This window comes from Antechinus flavipes, chromosome 4 (assembly GCF_016432865.1).
Source record: "Antechinus flavipes isolate AdamAnt ecotype Samford, QLD, Australia chromosome 4, AdamAnt_v2, whole genome shotgun sequence".
In the NCBI taxonomy this organism is placed as follows: domain Eukaryota; kingdom Metazoa; phylum Chordata; class Mammalia; order Dasyuromorphia; family Dasyuridae; genus Antechinus; species Antechinus flavipes.
This window is the reverse complement of record NC_067401.1, coordinates 455,616,001-455,639,665: the sequence shown is the minus strand read 5'-3', so window position 1 is coordinate 455,639,665 and position 23,665 is coordinate 455,616,001. Positions and strand designations below refer to the sequence as shown.

General features: G+C 35.7%; 1 protein-coding gene across 1 annotated transcript in view; it reads right to left on the bottom strand.

Moving 5' to 3' along the window:
- NEGR1 (neuronal growth regulator 1) overlaps nucleotides 1–23,665 on the bottom strand; it is a 1,051,293-nt gene that overhangs the window by 422,914 nt on the left and 604,714 nt on the right. Inside the window, exon 3 of the mRNA XM_051999426.1 lies at nucleotides 11,303–11,428. Within this exon, the coding sequence (XP_051855386.1) occupies nucleotides 11,303–11,428 (126 nt within the window). The remainder of the gene's footprint in view (nucleotides 1–11,302; nucleotides 11,429–23,665) is intronic.

The window sequence follows — 23,665 nt, the reverse complement described above, 5'->3', positions numbered from 1 at the left end:
AAAGTTTTGAGGATCAAATCAGATATGTATTGTAAAGGAATAGTAAATTTGTGGTGAGGATTAAATCAGATATTTATTGTAAAGGAATTGTAAAGCTGTTGTGAAGATCAGATTAGATGTGTATTATAAAGGATTGTAAAATTATTGTAAAGATCAAACCAGATAAGTATCATAAAGGAATTGGCAAATTCTTGTGAAGATCAAATCGGATATTTATTGCAAAGCAATTGTAAAGGGGATCAAATTGTAAAGAGGATCAAATCAGATCTGCATTGTAAAGGAGTTGTAAAGTTGTTGTGAAGATCCAAGCAGATATGTACTGTACAGGAAATTGTGAATTTTCCTTGAAGCCCTACCTGAATTCCAGGTCTTATTTTATATAAGCTAAGTGAGCTGGGATTGAGACTTGTAGGATGGGTCTGTGGCAGGACCTGGGGCCAAGTTCCTGACTCCCCATCCGGGCACCCCATTCCAACTCTCCCTCATGCATACAAAGGGGGTTTGCTTTGGGTTGTGGGCCTTGCATGACTGCCACTGTCAGGTTTCTGGAAGCGCAGACACAAGCTTTATTTATTTACCACATTCGCTGTCCATACAAACTAAACCAGTTTCTAAGGAAAGTCAGATGGCAGCAGCTGTGCAGGAAGGAGTCGCTCTGACTATTTGGAAACTAGACCCGACGTTTCCTCCTTCCTTCTGTCTCATGCGACAAGCTGGCATATGTTCTGTAACATGTCGAGATGGTGGAGGCAGTTTCCAAGAGGCGGCTGCTGCAAGGCAGAGCAGGAGGTGCCCTGGGGAGAGAAAGGCTCCCTTTCTCCCAATACAATCCTCCCAATGACCAAAGAGAAGTGGGCAGCCATATTGCTTGGGGCTTTCCAAGGCCAGATGGCCACCACTCTGGGTCCAGGCATCCAGGCCATTGAAATGGCAAGGAAGAAAAATAGTGATTTCAGGGCAGACACAGAGGTAGAAGATCAAGAATTTGTACCATTCCAGTGGAACAGTTGGGTTTCCCAGCTTGGTGCTGGCGGATTGTCCAGTTTCCCAGGCACACACCCATGAGGTCGGCACAATGGCTTTGCTTGGGAGTTGGTCTAATCCCTCTCCTCTTCCTGACTTTCCCTCAGAGCCTCCCAAACACAGAGCTAGTTCTGACAATGTGTGTGACAATCTCATTATCAATGTGGACATCCCAAGAAAGTTTCCTGCCAGGGTAAGTGAGTTTATTCCCAGCCTTCAAAACTTTTCCACATGGCTCCATGTAGGGATGGCATGGTGATGGCTGATGAATCTGCTATGTTTTTTGGTGTTAATTGTTAGGTCAAACATAGCCTAGGCAGCTGAGAATGATCCCTCAGATGGGCTGGCCACATTGTTGAATGCCCTGTGTACCCTTCCTCAAAAGAATATTTTATGAAGAATTGACACAAGGAAAGTTCTCATCAGGTGATCAGAAAAAGTGGTACGAGGACCCTCTCAAAGTCTCTCCTAAGAGCTCTGGAACTGATTGCATGACATGGGAGACCCTAGCCTGGGACCTCCCTTGGGTGTGCCCTCATCAGAGAAGGGACCTTGCTCCAGGAGTAAAGCAGATGGAATTAGCCCAGAGGAAATGTGAAATGTGTAAAGTTTGGGCATCCAACCCAAATGTTCGCATGGATTATCTCTGCCTGAGCTGCCATAGAACATTCTGAGCTTGTACTAGTCTAATCAGCCACAACTACATACATTATAACTTGTTCTAATATAGTGATGTCATTTTGGTGCTTCTCGAGAACAAAGGGCAATGAGCAAGTTTTAGCACGCTTTTCATACTACTCAAATATTGATTAAAATTCACCCCCAAACTACTGAGCCTTTACTGGCCCAAAGTGCAAAATGCAATAACTTTTCAGAATTATTTTATTTTTGTTAGTGTTTTATAGGTGATGGTCAAGACTCAAAGGAAATAAGGTTGTTCCTGTAAATATGTCCAGGTTTTTTTCGAGTCCTTCCCCCATCATCAACTGAGACTTTTGCCTTGTACTTGAGTCAAAGCCAGAACTTTCTCATCCTGCTGCACCATTCCATCACATGAGTGTTCAGCTGTATTACACTCCTAGGTTTTCTGGACAACAATGGCATGATGAGGATGATGGACTGGGGGATTTCTTCTCAGCGAACACTGCCCAGAAACCAGAAGGTCCAGATTGGTTCCATTTTAATTGTTCCCACTTTTGCAAACAACATAATAGAAATTTTAGAGATTGCCGTGAAAATGTGCAAACAACATAATAGAAATTTTAGAGATTACTGTGAAAAATGAGGCACAGAGAACAGGATTCTTAATGGCGAGTGATGGAGACCCATGCTATCTGTTCTCAACAATTGGTGGAGATGTTCTAGAGAAGAGGGCCAAGACCTACACTACTGGATTTCTGGAAACTAAAATGAGGAACATTATATAATTGCTACCAAGATGTGATTGAATCTTCAAAGAAGGAAAACAAAACACAAAAATGTTCCCAATTTTTAGAAAATGAACTAGACAAGTACAGACACCCAGAGGTTTTCAAGTAAAGGAGCAATGATCCCTTTGGAGGCATGTTGTAGAACAGACTCTTTTTCATATAGATGTAAGGTTGGATGGTCTCTGAAATCATTATGAAGAACTTTAGGATTCTGTGCTTATTTCTTCCAAGAAACCAGATGTTACTATATATCTACTAAGTGTCTGAGCCCTATTGAGTGTCTTGTCTGGTGAAATATGAAGTCCCATCTTCCTGACTCTAAGCTTAGAGTTCTATCTACTACCTTTGTAAAATCAAAATTTTATGGAATTTCAAAAGATTTGTACAATCTATATAGAAATACCTTAATTAAATTCACGGTGACTTGTTCCAAAGACTATAATTCTATAATCATGACTACTATTGTCTTTTAAAATGACCCTTCTAAGAGCCACCACCTCTTTTCCATGTTTCAAAATGAGAAGCCATTTGCTATGGTGTCACAGGCATGAACTTTGGATTCAGGAGATGTGAGTTCAAATTCAGCATCAGTTACTCATGTCTGATTGACTATAACTGAAGTTATAGTTTTAGAGATAGAAAGAATATTAGAAAATTAGTCTGATTCCCTCATTTGATGATTAGCAAATTAGGACTCATAAAAGTTAAATGATTGGCCCAGGATCACACAGCCACAAAGTATCTGAAATAGGATTTGAATTCAGTTCTTCCTAACTCTGAGACCAGCATTTTATCTAATACACCAAATTTAATGTCTATATAAACTCCTTGAGCATTGGGCTATTTATCCCTAAAGGAAGGTAACTGGATTGGCTAAATTTTAAGATCATTTCTCAGCTCTGCATCCTGTAATCATAATAGTGGGTCCCTGATTCTGTGACTGCCCAATATTGCTGCCATTGCCCCCCAAAATTTTCAAATATTCCCCTACAATCACACTATTCCTCTACTAAAGATGAACTACTAAACAAAGCCCCTATTGGTTTACCATAAATTGCAGAATTAAGGACAATTTGCTCCCTTCCCTTGCATTCAAGAATCTTTACGATCTCTTCTTTTATCTTACAAGGTTTCTCTCCATATCTTCTCCATTCCAATGAATCTGTCCTCATCCATCCAACCATTCTCATTCTGTCTTTTCACTTCCTATTCATTTGGTATATTTCTACAAAGATACAACATTGTCTTCATCAATAGAATACAAACCTCTTTGAAGGCAGAACTTTTCTATTTTTATTTATAAAGCTTAGGAAAATGCCTACGACAAGAGAAACTATCAATAAATGCTTGCTATGTGATTGATCTGCTCATTTCTGTGCTTCTTCTGAGCTCATCTCTTGTACCCAGAAGGGAGTCATTTCATCTTTCTTTGTTAAAGTCCCTTTCTGCTTTCAAAGCTCATTTTAGATGGTACAGCTTTTGTCCAAGCTTCCCTAGCGTTCCCAAGTGAAACTGAGGAGTCATTCCCTCCACTGCTTCCTTTTATTTCTCTGTCATGAAAATATTTAAGTGTTTGTGGCTCCTAGTTATGTAGTATTGTAAGATATGCAAAATATTTTCCCCATTAACAACCTTATGAGGCAGAAAGCAAGATTTATTATTGCCCAAGTTTTATAGATTAAGAAACTGAAGCTCATAAACATTGTGACTTTTTTTACAGAGGGCTCAATCGCATTTGTGAACTTCTCCCTCTTTAGGATATAAGAGAAAAGCTAGGTATCACCAGTGCCTAGCACAGTGCCTTGCAGATAGGAGGTTCAATCTAAAAAATATATGTGGATTTGAAATGAAAAACAAAACAAAACAAAACAAAATAAAATGGATAATGTAGCAAGTGAATTTGTGTGCCTAGTGATTTCATGGAAAATAATCTCATGTTAAAGTCTGGTTTTCTATGCTTATCTGTGTGTTTCTATTTGTTTATTCTAGAATAACACTCTTAAGAATGTCATGGAAATTCTTTATGATGTTGGGAGTCATTATATATTGACTCACTTCTAGCCAGAGATTCTTTATTACATTTTCATGGAAGGTAAAAAGACGATCTTTTGAAGGGGGATTGAACTTGTCCAAATTTGCAACTAACTCTAAGAAGGCTCTAAATAAAATCAACTTAAGTTACAGTATTTATTTTATATGATATTTGCATTCTATTATAAATTTATTTTATTTATTCATATTTTATTTGATATTATGTATATTATAAAATCTAACCTTGTGTGTAATTCTGGAGTTAACACTTGAATGTTTAAATATTTGTCTATCATCATCTCTCATTTATCTCTCTACGATTTATTCATCATATTGTTATTCGGTCATTTCAATTGTCCAATTTTTCGTGACCCCACTTGGAGTTTTTTTGGCAAAGATACTGAAGTGATTTGCCATTTCCTTCTCTGGCTCTTTTTATAGCTAAGGAAACTGAGGAAAACAAATAGTTTGCTCAGAATCACATCTCTAGTAAGTACCTGAGGCCAGATTCGAACTCAGAAAGATGAGTCATTCTCATCACAATATTTACTATCCTGTCTAGATGCCTATGTATCTATAATTTATGTATTTATATTCTCTCTCTCTCTCGTATATTATTTCTCTATAAATCTATCCATATATTATCTCAAATGTTTGTCATGTAACTATCAGATATCTATCATTTGTTCTTCATCTATCTATCTATCTATCTATCTATCTATCTATCTATCTAATACCTATCTCATTTTTTTTTGTCCGAGCATCATTTCCCTCCAATGCTTGCATGTAGTGATAAGTATTCTTATTTTTAATTCAGAAGAAATGGGGTTCAATATTGGTTCTGTCATTTACTGTCTCCACCACTTAGATAAGTCACCTTAGTTCTACAGGTGTTCAGTTATTCTTTGTGAAATGAAGGGATTAAAATAGATATCCTATAAAGACCTAACTCCTACAACTTCAATTGTATCTGATCAATAATAGTAATATTCTCAGATGATTTTTATTACTTTTTTCTGATAATAATTCTGGAGGAAAAATCTAGCATAGTCTCTGCCTCTTGTCAATCATTTCTTGTTTTTGTCATGTTTACTCCCTAGATCACAAGAGGCAGGTGAATGTGATATACTAATATCTACTACTAATAAAGTTATACCCTCTTCCAAAATTTATTTTGTTTTATCCCTCTTTCTTTCTACTTAAAAATATCATTTCTTTGAATTCTAAATAATAGCTTAAAGTCTAATTCTGAGTGAGCAAAAGATTTTATAACAAAAGACAGGGTCAGAATTTCCATTCTTTTTAATGACTCACCACAACCATTAGGGTGTGTGTGTGTGTGTTTAGTAAGGGAGAAAAAGAAGGAGGCTGGAAAAATGCAAGCTTTGATGTCATAGAGATCTAAGTCAATATTCTCCTTTCCAATTCATTCCAATGACCAAAAGACACACTGAGATTCAAGTGTGAAAACATTTTTCCAAGAAATCCACATTTCTTATAACAGTTTCTATTGAAAGGATTGGGTCGTTCCTGATTAATTTCCTTCTGGCGGTCCAACACTTAAGTGTATATATACTCTAGCCTACTCATGCTATCTCTGGGATATTGGATTCAGCTGTGGGTTCCATACTGAAGGACATTAATATCCATAAGAAAGTTGACAAGAGGGAAAACTGCTACTCAGCCATTTTCCTATTGTGTCCATCTCTTTGTGATGCCATTTGGAGTTTTTTGACAAAGATATCAGAGTGGGTTGTCAGTTCCTCTTCCAGCTTATTTTAAAGATGGGAAATTATGGCAAATAGGGTAAAGTGACTTGTCCAGGGTCACACAGCTAGTATGTGTCCGAAGACATATTTGAACTCAGAAAGATGAGTATTTCTGATTCCAGCCTGGGCACTCATTTCACTATGCCCCCTATTTGCCCCTCAAGGAGGGTAAATAGGATGACAAAGGGGGTTGGGTTCATAAAAAATGAGGAGCCATCCAAGAATATGGAGATGTTTATCTTGGGAAAGAGGATTCTTAGGGAGAATGCAATAGCTTTTTTCTAACGCTCAAAGGCCTTTCACGTGGAAGAGGAAGGGGCTCTGCTTAGTCCTGGAGATCAGAACTAGAAGCAATGGATGGATATCATAAAGAAAAATTAAATGCTTGTAGAGAAAGTTGTCCACGAGCAGACATGAAGGTATCCCTGCCAGGGTTTGATGAATAAGGGCAGGCATGAAGGTTTGATGAACAGCTATGTTGTGGAGAGAATTTTGGTTCCCATATGACTTGCGTTAGATAGCATTAAGGAGGGTCCAATCCAAACCTGAGAATTGCTGATTCTCTGACTAGATTTCCATATTGACTCAATATGATATAAAATTCACTGTTCAGAACACTGAAACATCTATTAAAAGTTCTAAATCCAATTTAACATCACCCACCAATCACCAGCTGGAGCTAGAGGGGATTTTTTTTTTAAAACAGAGAAATGCAAGTTTAATTTATAAAGAAAAAAAATCTGAAAATGAAAAGGTAATTGTAATTGAATATATATGTATATATATAAATCAAATTCTGCAATCTCATGAAAAACGTTTAACTTGGTATTATTTTGTGGATTCTTTATTATATAATCATCCATTATGTAAAGTAATTATGCAAATTCCCCAAAGCTCCCCATTCTGGGTGACAATACAATGGAATAGAGAATGGGAGCTCCCCAGCTGAATATCTTGTATTCTTGTAATATCTTCAGAGCAGATTGAACATTTAACTGATCTCCCCTGACTCATGAGGGCGAGTTTTATTGATTGCATCCTTTCCCCCTTCACAGAAGTGTCCACAGCCAGTGGCTTGAATGTGAATCCGGGATTTTGGACATCACATTTGTAATCTCTTTATTGGCTCCCCTGCTAGATTGGTCCAATGTTCAAACTTTCCAAAGAAATGTTTTTTTTTTCTTCAATAGAGGATAAAACAAGGAAATTGAGAATATTTAGAAAAAAAAATAACCAATGGGGATCATCGCCTCTGCTGATAGACTCATTCAATGGGTTGGTTACTCTGCTGAATGCCTCTACCTTCTTTCTTGCTCTTTTTTAAAAAAAGGAACTGGCCTGAAAAGGGGTGGGGAGAGGCAATGAAAGTAAAGTTCTAATACATCACTAACATTTTAAATACTGAAGTAAAAACTAAAGTGATAGTAATACTAATTATTAAATAGTAATTATTAATAATTAATTAATTAATTAATAATAAAGCTAAGTAACTATGATAGGAAAGGACAAATAGAATGCCGTTTTCTCCATCATTTTCAGACTTTAGAATCACAGCAATACTCATGCTCTTCTGATACTCATCCCCATATCCACTGTGTACAAATACTTTGATAATTACTCTCATTTTAATAGTTGATTAATCTAATAATTGTACATTTAATAATTAATAAATAATTATTCCAGGAATATTTCTACATATCTGTGTGTATTTATATAGACATATTTTCTTGTATTCCTATATGAAATCAATGCATTAATATACAATAATACGAAGAGAAAGTCACTATTGCTGGTAGGGTCAGGGGAGCTCAACTGAGATAAGGCTGCAGAAGTGTTTATTAATTTCAATACTTGTTCTAAGTGTCAATTGTTCCTGCTGGTGCTGTTAGAACTACATACTTTTCCAGTGTTATGGAGTGCACTGATGATGCCGGCTCAATACCTCTGCAAACTGGGAAATAGCTTGAAACCTCATGCAGATTTGTGGATCAAACTTTAAAAAAAAATCACTTTTTTTGCCTGGGGTCTTCTGCAGCACCTTTTGACCCAGTTTCTAATGGGTTTGTTCCCTGAACAAGGCCTGTGCTTTTCAGGGCTTCTGCCCTTCTTTTCATGCTGCTCCCTGTGTGGAAAGCCCCCTCTTCCATCTCCGCACACAGGAATCCTCCCTGACCTTCGAGGCTAAGTTGAAAGGCTGCATCCTCTAGGAAATATCCCTTCATGTTCTTGATCCTGCTCCACAGTCAGACATGACCTCTATTCCTCCAAACTGCTTTAACTTTCTGTTCCTACCTCCCTTGCGCTCTTGTCCTCCATTCATTTGTGTCTCACCTGTTCTACTAGCCTCAAAGAATCACAGATTTTCAGCTGGAAGAGACCCAATTCTGTGATTCTGCAAATCTAAATCAAAAGCTCCTTGAGGACCAGGGCAGAGTATTATTTATCCTGGTACACATCCCAGAACCCATCAGGGCTGCCTTGCATGTAGTATTCTCCTACCAAATTTGCAGCAACCTGAATGCTCTAGCTTGGAAAAATAAAATAAATGAAAAACAAACAAATAAAACTAGGGAATCCTGTTTAGTAGTGGTTATTATGCAAACATGGAAAATCATTATCTTTTAGATTGGTGTTATTTTGAAATATGGCATGTTTGAATACTATCATGTGAAGGATGGGAAAATGACTTTGAATTCATGTTCTGTAACTACTGTGATGTTTCATTAGGTTCAAAATATAGTTCAAAATGTTCAAAGAATTTGCTTCTTTAAAAAAGTTCTGTCAACTAAACAACATTTGTGGAAACAGGGACCGGATCTACTGGAGAGGTTGTCAAAAACACGTTAAGTATTCATGAGGAAGAAGAGGTAAGACAGATGCGACTAGAATCCCACAGCTGGGGCTGTTTTCCACTGGAACTGAGAAGCCTCAGTGTGAGACTAGGAGGGGAGCAAGCCGGGAACCCTGAGATGGGAGGCCAATAAGGTGAAGGAGGCAGGAACCTTACAGGTTTTGGAGTCTAGTCCCTCATTTGACCAGTGGGGACAGTGGGCCCAGAGATAAATTATTATAGAAATTATAGAGATTTCTAGCTTTAATCCTATAATTTGAATATAAAGCTTCTCTTAATCTAAAAGAGCCATTAGTGAATGCCACATTATGGCTAGGAGGTGACCCATGTTCCAATACCATTGAAAAAGGAATTCTGATTCATCATATCAAGCTCAAAAGGCTTAGAAAAGGACATGACAGTCTATTTGGCTTTTTTCTTAAGACCTTAGGATCATAGAGGTAGAAGGTCCTCTGTGAGATATTACATTTGTTAGTCTAATAAGTCAAGTTTACCCATAGATTGAGATTCAGAGTTAGTTATTGTCAACCATTATAGAGTAAACATCACAGGGAAGACTGGAATCTCCAAGATCTGATTTTTGAATCAGTACCTTTTTCCATAGATCCACCAATTTAAAAATTCTATTGAGTAAAGACCAGTCTAAATTTATCTTTTTTCTTGCGGGGGTGGAGGACACTCATCAACAGGACACTGAAGGGTGATGTAGTTTTCCACTCTACAATGTCTCCTAAGTGTAGAAATGTTGAGACCTCAATGGACCAACCCCACCCAAATACTAGAAGATGGAAGCAGAAGACAAAGGAACTTCAGCCACTGAGATGAAATGGTTTGTCCAACATTGACCAACTAGTTAGATGCAGGCCTAGTGCTATAGCAAATACTCTCATGTTGCATGTTCAAATAAATCAATAACCTATGTAAATCCAGGGATTAATATGTTTTTAAATTAGACTTTCTGAGATAGAAATAAGTTTCTATTAGCCATGGAGATGGCTGTTCCCAGACACATGAGACAAGTTCTTGTACTTCAGAAATATCATCAAGGTTGTAAATGCATGTTCCATAAGTGTATAATGGAGTTATATTGATTTTTTTCTTACATTAATACAAATATTAAGCATGCGATATGGGTAAGTCTCATTAGTTCCAGAGCCTAAATGAAGAAGTTCCAAGACACTTAAGGATAAGTGATATTAAAGAAAGCATTAGCAGAATAAAATGGAAATTCCAAATTTCAACACCTACATAAAACATTCCATTCTGACTTCTATTTAAAAATCCTTTCCATCAACCATATTTAAAGTGATTTCCTCTAAAAATATATAAAACAATTCAATCAAACTCTAGTTCCCTAAAATGAGATGAACATCCTAAAACATACCATCCTCATTGAAGTTTCCCTTAGCTTTCTTGATTAGACATAAAAATGATCTTGTTAAGAAATGGATTTTTTATAACCTTACTTAAAATTTATGGACAAGAAAAATATTAACTATTTATTTATCCATAAATTACTTAACTTTGCTTGTTGGGTGCAGACCTAAAGCCAGGACATCCTTATTCTAGTCCCAAGTGAGAAAACAATAAACTAACCTAATTTTGTTTCTAGATTACCTGATTTCGCCAAACTGATTTCATTCTTTGCGTTGCCAAAGGAGGGAGATTGGTTCAATTATACTAAAGTTTTCTACAGTTCCAAATGATTTATTAAAATTGGAAGCAAAACTCCTTAATTTACAGAACCCCAATCCCTTCTGATCTGTCTCTGATGTTTATTATTTTTGTTATTTTGAATGTCATCTATATTTCCTCAGCATCATTTCCCTCCATTAAAGGGAGAAGATTGAACTAGATGAATGCTGAAGGTACACAAGCCTTTAGATTTAAGGTTCTCTGGTTGATAACCTCAACTAGTTAGATGTGTGATTCTCAGATTGAGTTAATACAAATGTTCAATGGAAAATGAACTTCATTACCCAAGATGGCTCCATTTAAGACTCTATCCACTTACAAAAGGGCAAGTACAAGAGAATTTTTTTCTTGATGAAAGAACAGCACTAACAGAACTTTTCTGATTCAAGAAAACATTACCAATTTCACTGGAAAACATTCAATGTCATTCCTGACAGGGGGACTAGATGAAGTGACAGGAGGAGAATGAACAGGAAAAACAGAACTAAGATATTTCCGTTTACCTGATGGGGAGATATGTCTCCAAGAAATGGAAGGCTCTGGTTTCCCAGTTGCCAGGCAAGTAAGGGTGACATTGGTTCCTTCATTGACAGTCATGTCAGTTGAGATGTCATATATCTTCGGAGGAACTGAAATGGCAAAACATGCAATGGTGAGGAAAAAGAAAGCAAATGAAAGCAAAAAGGTCAGATTACATCAGGTCACAAATGATTAATTCCCTGGACTCATTTATTGAAACTAAAGGAGATGAATGTCTATGTCTTGTAGTCATCAGCTAGCAGCAAGATTCCCCAAGCACTCCATCCATTCTGCAACTGAATCACCACAAACACAGCTCTAAATGGAATACTTAATGGCTAGGAAAACATGGGCATTTCTCATACTAACTATTCTGATTGGGTAACAACAATAATAGAAAGGAAAATGTGTCTGCTCTGTTGGATACTAATATGGTCAGTCTCTTATGGGAGGAGAAGGGAGACCATAATACCTATGGATCCCAGGTCTTAAAAAAATGGTTAAAACTTCTCTCCTAATTTGCTTTAAGATGGCAATGAATGGCTGATCTGAGTGTGACTTGAGTAGACTAGAGAAGTCACTCCTTCTAACTTTCTTCCTGATTTGCATCAGGATCCTTTCTGGGTTGCTTTCAGTGACAGCAAGACATAGAGAACATTAGATTATTTTCCCATCAGGCTGGTGCAGTCGCCACGAATAGAATCCTTTGGGAGAGGAGGTCTGATTTTGAGTGCTGCCTTTGCTATGTGTCCATGGGACTTTAAGTGAACCCCTAGATATTTTTGGCCACCCATTCTATCATCTGTAAAATGGAAGAGGTGGAACAGATAATCTCAAGAGTTCTTAGGAACTACCTTCTGCCCTCATAGCAATGGAAAAAATAACATACATACATTCATATATTTATGTATATATGTGTTTACATATAAGTTTTATGATGGTAGAATCTTGATTTATATGAGACTAGAAGCAGCTATATAATACAGTGGAGAGACTGAGGGGGTGTCTAGAAGATCCATGTTCATATTCTGCTTCAGAAAACACTCATGTGACTCTGAGAAAGCCAACTAGCCTCTCTCAGCCTCAGTTTCTCCATAGATGAAATTTGCCATAAAATAAAGCCTGGCACATAATAACTATTTAATGAATGCTTATTGATTGATTATCACCTAATACACAGGCTTATCGTAAAGACCAAATGAGATTATAAACATAAAACTTTGAAAATCTTAAAGTGATATATAAATGTTAGCAATAATTATACTTATAATCAAAAATAATACTTCTAAAAGTTATTTTCTAATTAAATATAATGCCCTTATAACAATACCCTTATTATATTATTAAATTATTTGTATGCGATACATAATCCCCCCTTGAATAATGGCCAAGGCAGGCTTATCTTTTTATAGAATTTGTTTTCTTGTTTGTTCATTTATTTATTTATTTTATCATCTATCTTCTGTCTCTTTGTTAGCTAATTTATTTTTGAGAAAGCTGACTCTCTTATCTAATCCTAGCTGAAAGTCCACCAGCTACTTATGGCCATCTCAATGCTAATCAGAAGAGAATTTTTAACTATTTTTTTAAACCTAGGATATTCAGGTACCACAATTCCTGTACCTCTTCCACAAAAGACTCACCAACAATGTTCAACAGTACAGATACTCAATCAACATTAATCTGATTGCAGCTCAGAACTCCCAAACAAAACTATCAAGAACAGGTAGTATAGGTCTATCTCTATTTGAGATACTCTTAAACAGATTTTGATTGATATACATTTTTTTTTCAATGAAGGGTCTATTTATCCACTGTTTATTTCATGATCTATTGTTCTAAATTTTTAATAATCATAATAAAAATTTTTGTAACTTTGAAAAATTATCTTACAAAGCATCTTTGCAGCCACTTTTTCAATTGGGTGTGAAAGTTTAAATATCTTTATGTTACCAATAAAAATCAAAATTATACATCTATGGTCATCCAACCAATGACTTTTTGAGTCACAATTCATCCCGGGTCTCTTCAGATTCCCCGTTCTCTATTTTTACTACTGTATCACATTGACCCTTGCAAATCAAGATTCTATTTGATGCCTAATAATCCAGATAATTATTAGAGAATGACATCCATGTGATGGAAAATGGCCTGTCCCAGTCCTGTGGTTTCTTGAAAAAAGGCTATCATAATTGTGTAAGAACCCTATAATGATGGGATGCCAAGAAAAATATCAATATCTGTAGCCTGACTCATCACTTCTGTTTTTCTTGTAATAATAATAACAAAACACCATTTACAAAATATCCAGGATGGTTGATTATGACTACAAAATAATTGATTCCATGTAACTAATGCTTTAACTGTAGTAAATGTTTCCTATTAAGTGTAGGCCATTATGCCTGTTTTCCAATTACATACTTTAATTGACATTTGCAGTTTATTATCTTTTCTTTCAGTAAGCTCCCCTTCTAAGAAAGAGGATCAAGATTATCCATCCCAAACCAAAGACTGCTTCTGTCTTTACTGGAAGAGCCATCAGGAGAAGGACATTTGATTATTCCAGAATAAAATCTCATAGTAAGAAAGAAAGACCAGAAAATTGACTTTACTTTAGTGTGACTTAAGAAGATAAATAAAGGAAATCAAGTTGTGATGCTAAAAATAAAGAGTATATATTAAATATTATATAATTATATATTAAATATTATGTGAGTATATGTTAAATATTATTTATATTATATATACAAAATAAGATTGATCAAAGTGATATGGCGTTTCTTCTTTTATGCATAGTAGTAAAGGGAAACCCTAACCCTCCTATTGCCATTTTTCTAGAGCACTCTAAGGATTGTTCCATATTTGGTGTGCCATTAATCTTTAGAGCTAGTTTCACTCATCAGTGAGAAATGTTAAAAAGCATATCTGCCCATAAGATTCTATTTTTGAAACTGTTTTTCAACCAAACTCTACTTTCTGGTCCACTTCTCCCTCACTAGAGTTCTTCAAGCAAATACTGAGCGACTATTTTTTGATTCTGTAGAAATGATTCCTGTTTAGGGATGAATTATACTAGTGAGCCCTTGAAGATGCCTCTAATGTTAAAAATCTATTATTCTGGAGAGAGTCAAAAATTATATATTTTCCTTTAGACACATGCCTTTACTTTGAAGATGTTGAAAACAAATGATGACATATTACTGAATCTTGCCATTGGGCTATGCACTCACTGGCTTAAGAATCAATCAGTGTCTTTTAGTATTCAGTTCAGACTCTAAAATTAATGTTAAATTGAAATACATAGGGTTGAGCAATGGTTCAGAGCTCCAGATGTTTCACAATGTCAAATTTATTCAATCTCTTCCCAGGGTCTCATCAATTCAACACATTCAGTGAAAGCTGATAAACATTTATTAAACACCTGCTATGTATAAGGCAATGTGTTAGGTAATGTTGATACAAAGATGAGAAATGAAATAGCCCTTGCCATCAAGGAGATTTACATTCCACTGGGGTCATACATCATTCCCATTTTACAGAAGAGGAAACTGAGGGTGAGGGTGATTAAATGAGGTGTACATTGTTGTCCAGCTCATATATGTTGGGGTGGAATTTGAACTTGTGCCTTTCCTAAGTTTAGCACTCAACTTATGTCATTGCTTTTCTTCTTCAGACATGATCCAGACAGAGATCAGGGTCTGGAGAAAGGGAAGCTCCATCTGCCATTTCTGCTGTTTTTACTTGTGTACCACCTGGGAGACAACAGACACCCATGTGCCACAAGAATGCTGCCAAATCATATGCACACTAGCTTGTGGAGTAAGGGGGAAAAATGTCAGTTTAGTGCATTTTTAAGTTTGCTCTATTTAAAACTTTCCTTCTTAAATTCATTCCCATTATAGATTTCTTAAACTCAACAAACCAGCTTGTGAAGTGTGAGATTTGAGAGGAAGAGTAGCTGGGATGTTTTTTTTTTTTTTTTTCTTTGAAAGGCATATGTTTGGGATACAGGGATCTAAGAAAGAACTGATCTGAAAAACCACCAATAGGTGCTACAAAGGAAAGGCAATTGTTTGCTTTGCTAGTGAATTTGATTCCAGTCAATAGGTCATTCAGATTTTTCATGTATGGATTCTGAACTAGTAGAAATCATAACTCTCCTCTCCCAGCGTGGTAAAGTAGTTATACTCATTCATTAGCAGTCACCCTAAATAATACTATCCTTGGAACATAACCATTGGCAATGGCTTAGAGAAGGCTAAAAAAAGGGGGGGGGGTTAAAAATGGGGTATCAGTACTGTCTGAAAATGTAATTAATTGAATAATTATCCAAGTCCCTTCAACATGCATAGAACTATGACATGTCATTGAGTGTACACAGCAATTCCAATTCAATTCAATAAGTCAATCAGCTAATCAACATTTAAGAAGCATCTACCATGTACTGATGATACAAAAAGAACCAAAAGACAGTCTCTGTTCTCAAAGTTTGTAATCTACTGGGAGAGACAAAAAAACAAACAAAAACAATATGTACAACAAGCTCTAAAAGGACATAGAACATTAAGGTACCCCAAGGCTTCCTGTAGAAGATGGGATTTTAATTGGAACTTAAAAGAAGCTAATAAATATTCCACAAACCCTCGATAATAAGTGTAAGAACATATGAATGAACATGAACAAAACAGTCTCTGCTAAACAGAAGCTTACTGTTTAGCAACAGGCTCAAAAAGACAGAAATAAACTAGTAAATTAATCATTATTGAGGCTATGACAGAGACTTCATAGGGTGCTAGCTAAGTTTTTATAACAAGTTAGATTCTTCATTGAAATGGAGGCGAACCGACTTAATTGCTTTTGGGAAATGAGTCTTATTTCTCATGACCCTGTGGTTCTCTCCGAAGGAAAGGCCTATCATTTTATTAACAGTTTTCTTCCAAGAATGCTATATGACTATGATGAAATGGCACAGATTCTGAAATTTAATATTGAAGTCATCCAAATTACCATGAAAAGGTACATGATTTGTATGAGTAGAATGCAACAGACATATCACCAATAAGTAATTGATAAAAGTGGGAAATAGCTTCAGAGATATGTATGATGGAAAAAGTGAGTCTATTCAGTACCATCTGAATTTAAAAAGTCTCTCCACACAAGGAATTTACCTACATGGCTTCCTGATTGACATCTTAATATGAATCAGCTCCTGGGCTATGTTGTTACAAATGTTGGCTTTGTTGTCAGTCTTAGAGGGGGAAAAGAAATGTGAGAATAGTAAAATAATGATATTTAGGTCATAAGCTTATTTCAAATCGATGTGTATTATTTTCCAAATATATTAAGATATTACTTACCATCTCATTTAAAGATTTTACTTACAAAATGATGAAAGCTTTCAAGATAACTGTAACAAATGCTTATCTGCGGATTTTTTAAAGTGTTTTTGTATTGCTACACTATGGTATTCAAACATCCATACCCTAGGGGATAATAATACTGAATTATGTTTGTTGTTCATCTACCAATGTAAATTGTGTAAGTAAAATGCAGAAAAATGATTGCCATGACATAATAATAGTCCCTAAATAATGCAGGAGAAGAGGAGAAATTAAAGATTTCAATCTGAATTAGAGAAGGGTTTTCTCCTAGAGAGAGTCTTAATTGAGGATAGACCCAACCTGAAGTCAACATCCATAATTAATTTGTGTGTAGAAGTTCGATAGATCATAAAATCCCGGAGGCCATCCCAACACTGGAGTTGTGAAGTAGAGCTTAAGTCGGCACTGGAATAAGAGAAGTTTTCCAATATCGATTGCTCTTTTAACAAAACTACTTTTGAAAATGATGTTTGGTTTGGAGTAGTCCCCCATTACTGAACTGCTCTGGATATATTTTATGCTATAATTCAGTTATTGAGCTTTATTCTCCAGAATCTGTTTTTATATTTCTATCACTCAATCAACAGACATTATTAAGTGTCTAGTAGGGACAACTATGTTACATGGCGTATAGAGTGCTGGTTCTGGAATCATCAAAACATCTTTGTGAGTTCAATCTGAACTCAGACTCTTACTATCTGTGTGACCCTAAGGAAGTCATTTCACCCTATTTGCTTCAGTTTCCTGACCTGTAAAATCAACTGGAAAGGAAATAGTAAAACATTTCACTACCTCTACCAAGAAATCCCCCAAAGGAGTCACAAAGAGTCAAACATGACTGAAAAACAAACAAATATCCAGGATGCATGAGTCACTGAGGATGCAATGACAAAAATCAAGCAGTCGTTATTCTATATAAAGAGCTCAGTCTCTAGAATAGGAATTAACATATAACCCCAGTCGCCCTACAAACAATCACACAATGAATTCCAGATAATTTTGGAGATGTGGCACTGGAAACTGAGGTAGAGAGTGAAGGGAAGGATTCAAACAAACCTTGTATACAATAAAGCTCTTGGGCTAAACAATGAAGAAAAGGAGGTGTTCTAAGAGATGATGATGGATAGAGCAGATTTGTGTCCATTGCCTGCATGTATATTATGCACAGTGTTTACATGTTACCTCTGGTCCTCCCTTGCCTGCTCCCATCCCACCTTTCAACATCCCAATTTTGTCTCAGAAGATGCGGTCAATATGGTTAAATCAAGCTGAATTAATGAGATAAATGTGATTAAGAAGAACCCTATCAGGACACTGCAAATTAAAAATACATGCTTTGATTATTATCATAGCTCATCATTATCAATGATTAAAAATACATGCTTTGATTATTATCCAGCTCATCATTATCAATGATTATTTTAAGTGGAATCATGAAATACAAGCTTTAGAAGAGACTCAAGCTTCGACAAGAGCTTAGTTCAATTTTTAACTGAAACAAAAATCCTCTCCACAAAATGTTTCTCATTTTCCCCCTCAAAGTATTCAGCAAGAAGAAAGTCATTCACTTTCTGTTAAAAGAGCAATCATTGACTCCTTTGAGTCAATAAACAGTCTTGGTCAACAAACATTTAATAAGTGGTACTATGAGCCAACCCCTGTACTAAGTGTTGAAGGAACCTGTTTCAATTTTTATACACTCCAATGATTCCTTTGAGAAAGTCAGTTAATTACTCAGGAAATGGTAAATTTCCTCATTATTATAATGAAATTAATATTATCAACTGCCTCACTAGCATAGATACAAATAATCACCCATAACACACAACAAACAAACATGGTTTTCCCTTATATGTGTTTGGTTGGGGGAAAAGAGCTAGCTTAATAGATTTTTTGAAAGCTCTAAAAACCTAAAGAAATATAAGTGGAAATTATTTTAATTTGAAATATTTAACACAGACAATGTGGAGTATAAAGGTACACAAGAATGTTGGGATTATTAAAAGTTGCTAGTTACCACTTAAGTGATAACAACTTCTGAGGACCATACCACACACAGATCTATTTGGGGAAGCTTGCCCCCTTGATGCTCTGTCATTCTTGTCCCATGTTACAAAGAAATCTTTAATAAGCTGCTTCCCATTGGGGGAATTTTCCTCCTGGTTGAGTTTTCCCCATAAGTAGAAGTTGCCTGGATTTGAAGTTCAGACCCTCATCATGACCTCCAGCCTTTAGGGATCTATCAAGTTGTAGGAAAGGTTCTCTTTCTGTTAATTAATATATTTTTAATAAAAAAAATCTTCAATTGGTCAAGCAGCTGTGCAAAATATACATATGCATCTGTGATAGACCAGGCCCCCACAAAGTACTCTCATGCTCTCCATTGTGTATGTGATGGAAAATCTTGACGGGTTGGCAGCATATGATTGATAAATCTTCAAGAATACAGGGCCATCTATCCCCTCCTTCATTTGCTCACAGAAACACAACATTTTTATATTTGAAAAACATCATATGTATGAAAGTTTTTCAATGACAACTCAGGGAGTAAATAAATAATTACTCCAATTCTTAGTAACCTGGATAATCTTTATATGGCTTCCCTTTTTAAATATCCAAATCCTCCACATTCATATACATTTACAAAGACATATAGCATGTATAGATATACAAAATCAGAATATTGCATTTAGAAAGGTACCATCCATGTAGCTGTTGGTTTTTATCATCTTTGAAGTAAAGTAGACTTTGCTGGATACAACTGGATTATCGAAGACAAAGATGGGTCATATAGTTTATTATGGTCATAGAAAATTTGGCAAACATTTATATACTGTTTTAATAAACACTTGCTGACTCACTGTTTTAAAAATTGTCGAGAACACTCTAACCATGTTATCTCACTTGATCCTTCCAACAATCCTAGGAGGGAGGCACCATTATATCCCCATATTCTGTGAGGAAACTGAAACTGATAGAAATGAAAGCAGGGGTGGATGGAGAATAATTTATATTGATTTGATTGTTAACTTTCCAGTTTGAAAATTCATACCCCCAATTCAACTACCTTCCAAATTAGATTTGATTTATTTTTTCATTGGCTACCTATACTTATGTGATGGAGAAAATAGAAATAATGGTGATTAAAATGTGTCCAGAGTTCATTTTTTTTCTCAGAGAAGCAATTTTTAGACATTCATTACTACATTATCATTACTACATTAAAGGATTGCCTAGGATCACACAGCTAGAAAGCATCTAGGATTTGAAGAAGTAGCAATAGATAGGATTGGGAACTCAGGTATTACCAATTCCAGTACTTCTCCAAAGAGTCAGGTAGCTGCCTCCAGAGGAAGAAAGGTCGAGATACCATCAAGAACCCAAGTGCCAAACATGATCGCAGGGGACCCAAAACAGATGGAAGTGTGGTTCCTGATTCTAATGTGTTCATACTTTATTTAAAAAGAACATGTAAACATTTATGGTTTTCTAAGTTAATGTGGCCTCTAATATACCATTCTGTGGCCTCTATTTCTATTTGAAATTGAAGACACTAGTGTAATCCAAACTAGATAAAAATAAGGGCTTTAGTTAAGCAATGAAAATAAACACTGACTCACATGTTCTAGTTCTCTCTGTAATTTTTAGTGTTTTTACCCTTAATGAGAGGATTAATAGAACTGTTATTCTCTTATTCAGGAACAACAGTAGAACATGGAACAGATTTTTGAAATGAGTGCTATTTAGTGTGAGAGCTAAAGAACACATGATAGACAAATAGAAATGCTTTTCTGTGTTCATTTATTAGGTTTTGTAGTTATTAAGTCATAGGACATTTATCAAAATTCTTCATTCTTTATCATGAGCACTGACTTCAATCAGATTAACCACAGTCATGTACTCTTAAGTTCTAACCTAATGGGGTCAAACTCAAATAGAAATGGGTGAACTAATTCATGCATTAGGGTCCATTTTGACTCCATTTTAAAATGAGATCATGTCTATGTTTTCTCATATTTTTATTAATATTGTTCAATATTTATCAATTCATTTTAAGCTGGTGAGCGCTTTAGGGAACATGGCAATTTGACCCTTCTGTAACTGCAATGGTATAAATTTGAAATTTTTGCCCTGCCTTTTTCCTTCTCTGTGCACTTGGGGGCAAGGAAAGTCTGGAACACAAAGCTCTGTCTGCCTCTCCAGTTCTTAGAATTCTCTTCTTTCAAAGTCAGGCTTTAGATCATGTTTCCTCCTTTGATCAATCCTAAAAGGATATTCAGTTGAATTTAATATCTCCTCCATTTTTTTCTCAATTTTCTTATTGTAACTAGTCTGGATCCTCCCACTTTGGTACTTATCCTATACAATATGATAACCTCATTACTTTTCACTCAGAGTAGATCTTTTAATTGTATTGCTTGCTCCTAAAAGATCTGTATTATGCCATTTCCATATGTCTATCATTAACACATAGCACAGTTTCTTTCTGATAATTCGCACTTACTATATGTTTCACAAGTTGAATTGAATACATCTACGTTCACTATTTTCTGGTTTCCATCAAGTGATTCAACTCCACTAATTCTGATTCCCCCCTCAATGAATCATCAAACATTTATTAAGTTCTGACTAGTTATCAGTCCTGATGCAAGGCAATGAAAGTAAAAAGAGAATCTATCAATTTTTATTCACTAGGAGCTCACATTCTAATGACATGACATGTACATATACAAGCATATATAGGAAGATATGAGATGTCTAAATAAAAAAAATATAAAAGGGTATATTTTAAGATATTAGTCTAATGTATTTGAGATTTCAAAAGAGACTTCATGTAGAAACGGTAGAAGGTTAAAGAGAAAAAAGAATTATAAGGTAGAGAGAAACATGTGAAAAGATAAGGAACCATGGATGAAGCAGATCATGGCACAGTGGTTAGATTTCTAGATCTGATTTCAGGAAGATTTGAATTCAAATCCAGATATTTGCTCCTTAGGTAACCTAGGTAATAGGCAAGCTATTTGATAATTGTCTCAGTTTCCTCAGCTTTAAATGACAATAATAATGACACCTATCTCAATAAATATTGTTGGAAAAGTATTTTTTTGCATAATAGGTTTTGCATATCTATGCATTTTTCTTCCTTCTTTCCCCACTCCCATTATATGGAGTATCCTTTGTTTATGAAGAGAGGAAAGAGTTGATCCTTAGTTTGGTTAAAATTTTTTTGATTTCATAGTGAATAATCTAACAGAATGTCAAATCCTTGAAGGCAGGAATAGCTTTTTTTAGCCTCATATCCCAAATGGTTGCCACATTTATTGGAGAACAGTAGATTAGAATGCATATAAGAAAGGCTTGCACATTAGATGAAAAGTCTCCTGTTGAAAATTCAGGCCATTTCTAGAATGTTAAAAGAAGCAAAGGAACTAGTTCACCAATTGAATAGAGCAGCTATAATATTTGCAGAAGAAATCTATGAGCACAGTGAAAATGTTATTTCAATTCTGAACAGCCAATAGAACTCACATCAAAGGAGTCTCACAGACTTCTGGGATAAGTATTCGTGCTGGCATGTTTACACATGTAAACATTTCCTTATTGCCCATACTGTAATGGTTTGTTATACAATCATGGATTTTTGATATAAATCCAGATATGATTTAATTTGCATAGCAAGAGTTTCATTTATTATAAAATATCCTTAGCTACTTTTGATTTTTAGGGCAACTTCTCCAAAACTTCCTATGAAATACACAGAACACTTAAGATTAAAAATGCTTGACCATCATGGTTCCTAAATGATATTTATACTGTTGGGTTAAGGTCCAAAGGGTTGGGAAGCAGACATTAGTCTGGTTAAGCTGTTTCCTTGAAGCTTATCCAAACTACTTGAGTAGACCAACTAGACAGAAGGCTAAATCGAAGGGGTACCGGCTTTTTTTTTTTTTTTTTTTTTTTTTTGGCATTTCCATTTTTCATAATGGCTGGCAGGATCAAAGGAACAGCCTTCCTTCCAAGGGGTTGACACTTCCCATTTTAGTCCTGGCCAGTCTCCAAGAAGAGGCAGCAGCAGCACCAGCAGCATATTCTGCCATGACAAGCCATGACGAAGAAAATAAAAATAAAAGTCAGCTCAGAAAATGGGTAAAGAAATCTGTTCTGTTTCCCTTTAAATGATTTTAGTTAGCTTTTGGTCGGTCACCGATTTTAACAAAAAAGGATTTGGCAATGCTATCCATTTGGAGCTCTCACATTCAGAAGCCCCTATGACTTCCATCATCAGGGCACCTGTCCGAGTTGGGAGCTAGAATTCAGAAGGCAAGAATGATGTCATTGGTTTTGTAAGGCAATGAAACATAGACACTTGATACCAGTACTTCAAGGACATGTCAGTCTTTTTTTAAGTTTGGATGATTTCTCTGCCCTCAAGTTAGAGGAAGATACTTGGGGAAAGTGAGGGGAAAAGGGGAACTCAAACCCAAAGAACTAAAAACCAACTCATCAGAACAAATGTGGTCCATCAGCCAACCAGCAATTATTAATTATTACATATCCTACTTTATAATAATTGCCAAGGATACAAAAATAGCATCCTTCATGCGGTAGGTCCTCTGGAACTACTTTCTGGAGGCTGAATAACTAAAATATATATATGGATACTTTGCATTGGCCCAGTACACTGTTGGGAATAACTTCCTACCCCCTTCAGTTGGCTTCCTAGGGGGGAAAGTGAGCTGTCTTGAAGGAAGTCCAACACTTTATTGATGGTGAAAAACAGAGATGATTTGAACTGAGAATTTCTGACTGTAGGTCCAGAGATTTTGCAATGATATCATTCAAGATTGAAAAATCAGAAAACAGCTTTTCTATTCTATCTCAATGACCTTTGGCAAATTATTTAATCTCTCTGGCTCTGAGTTTTCTCACCTATAAAATGAAGGAGTCCGAGATTCAGAGTTAAAA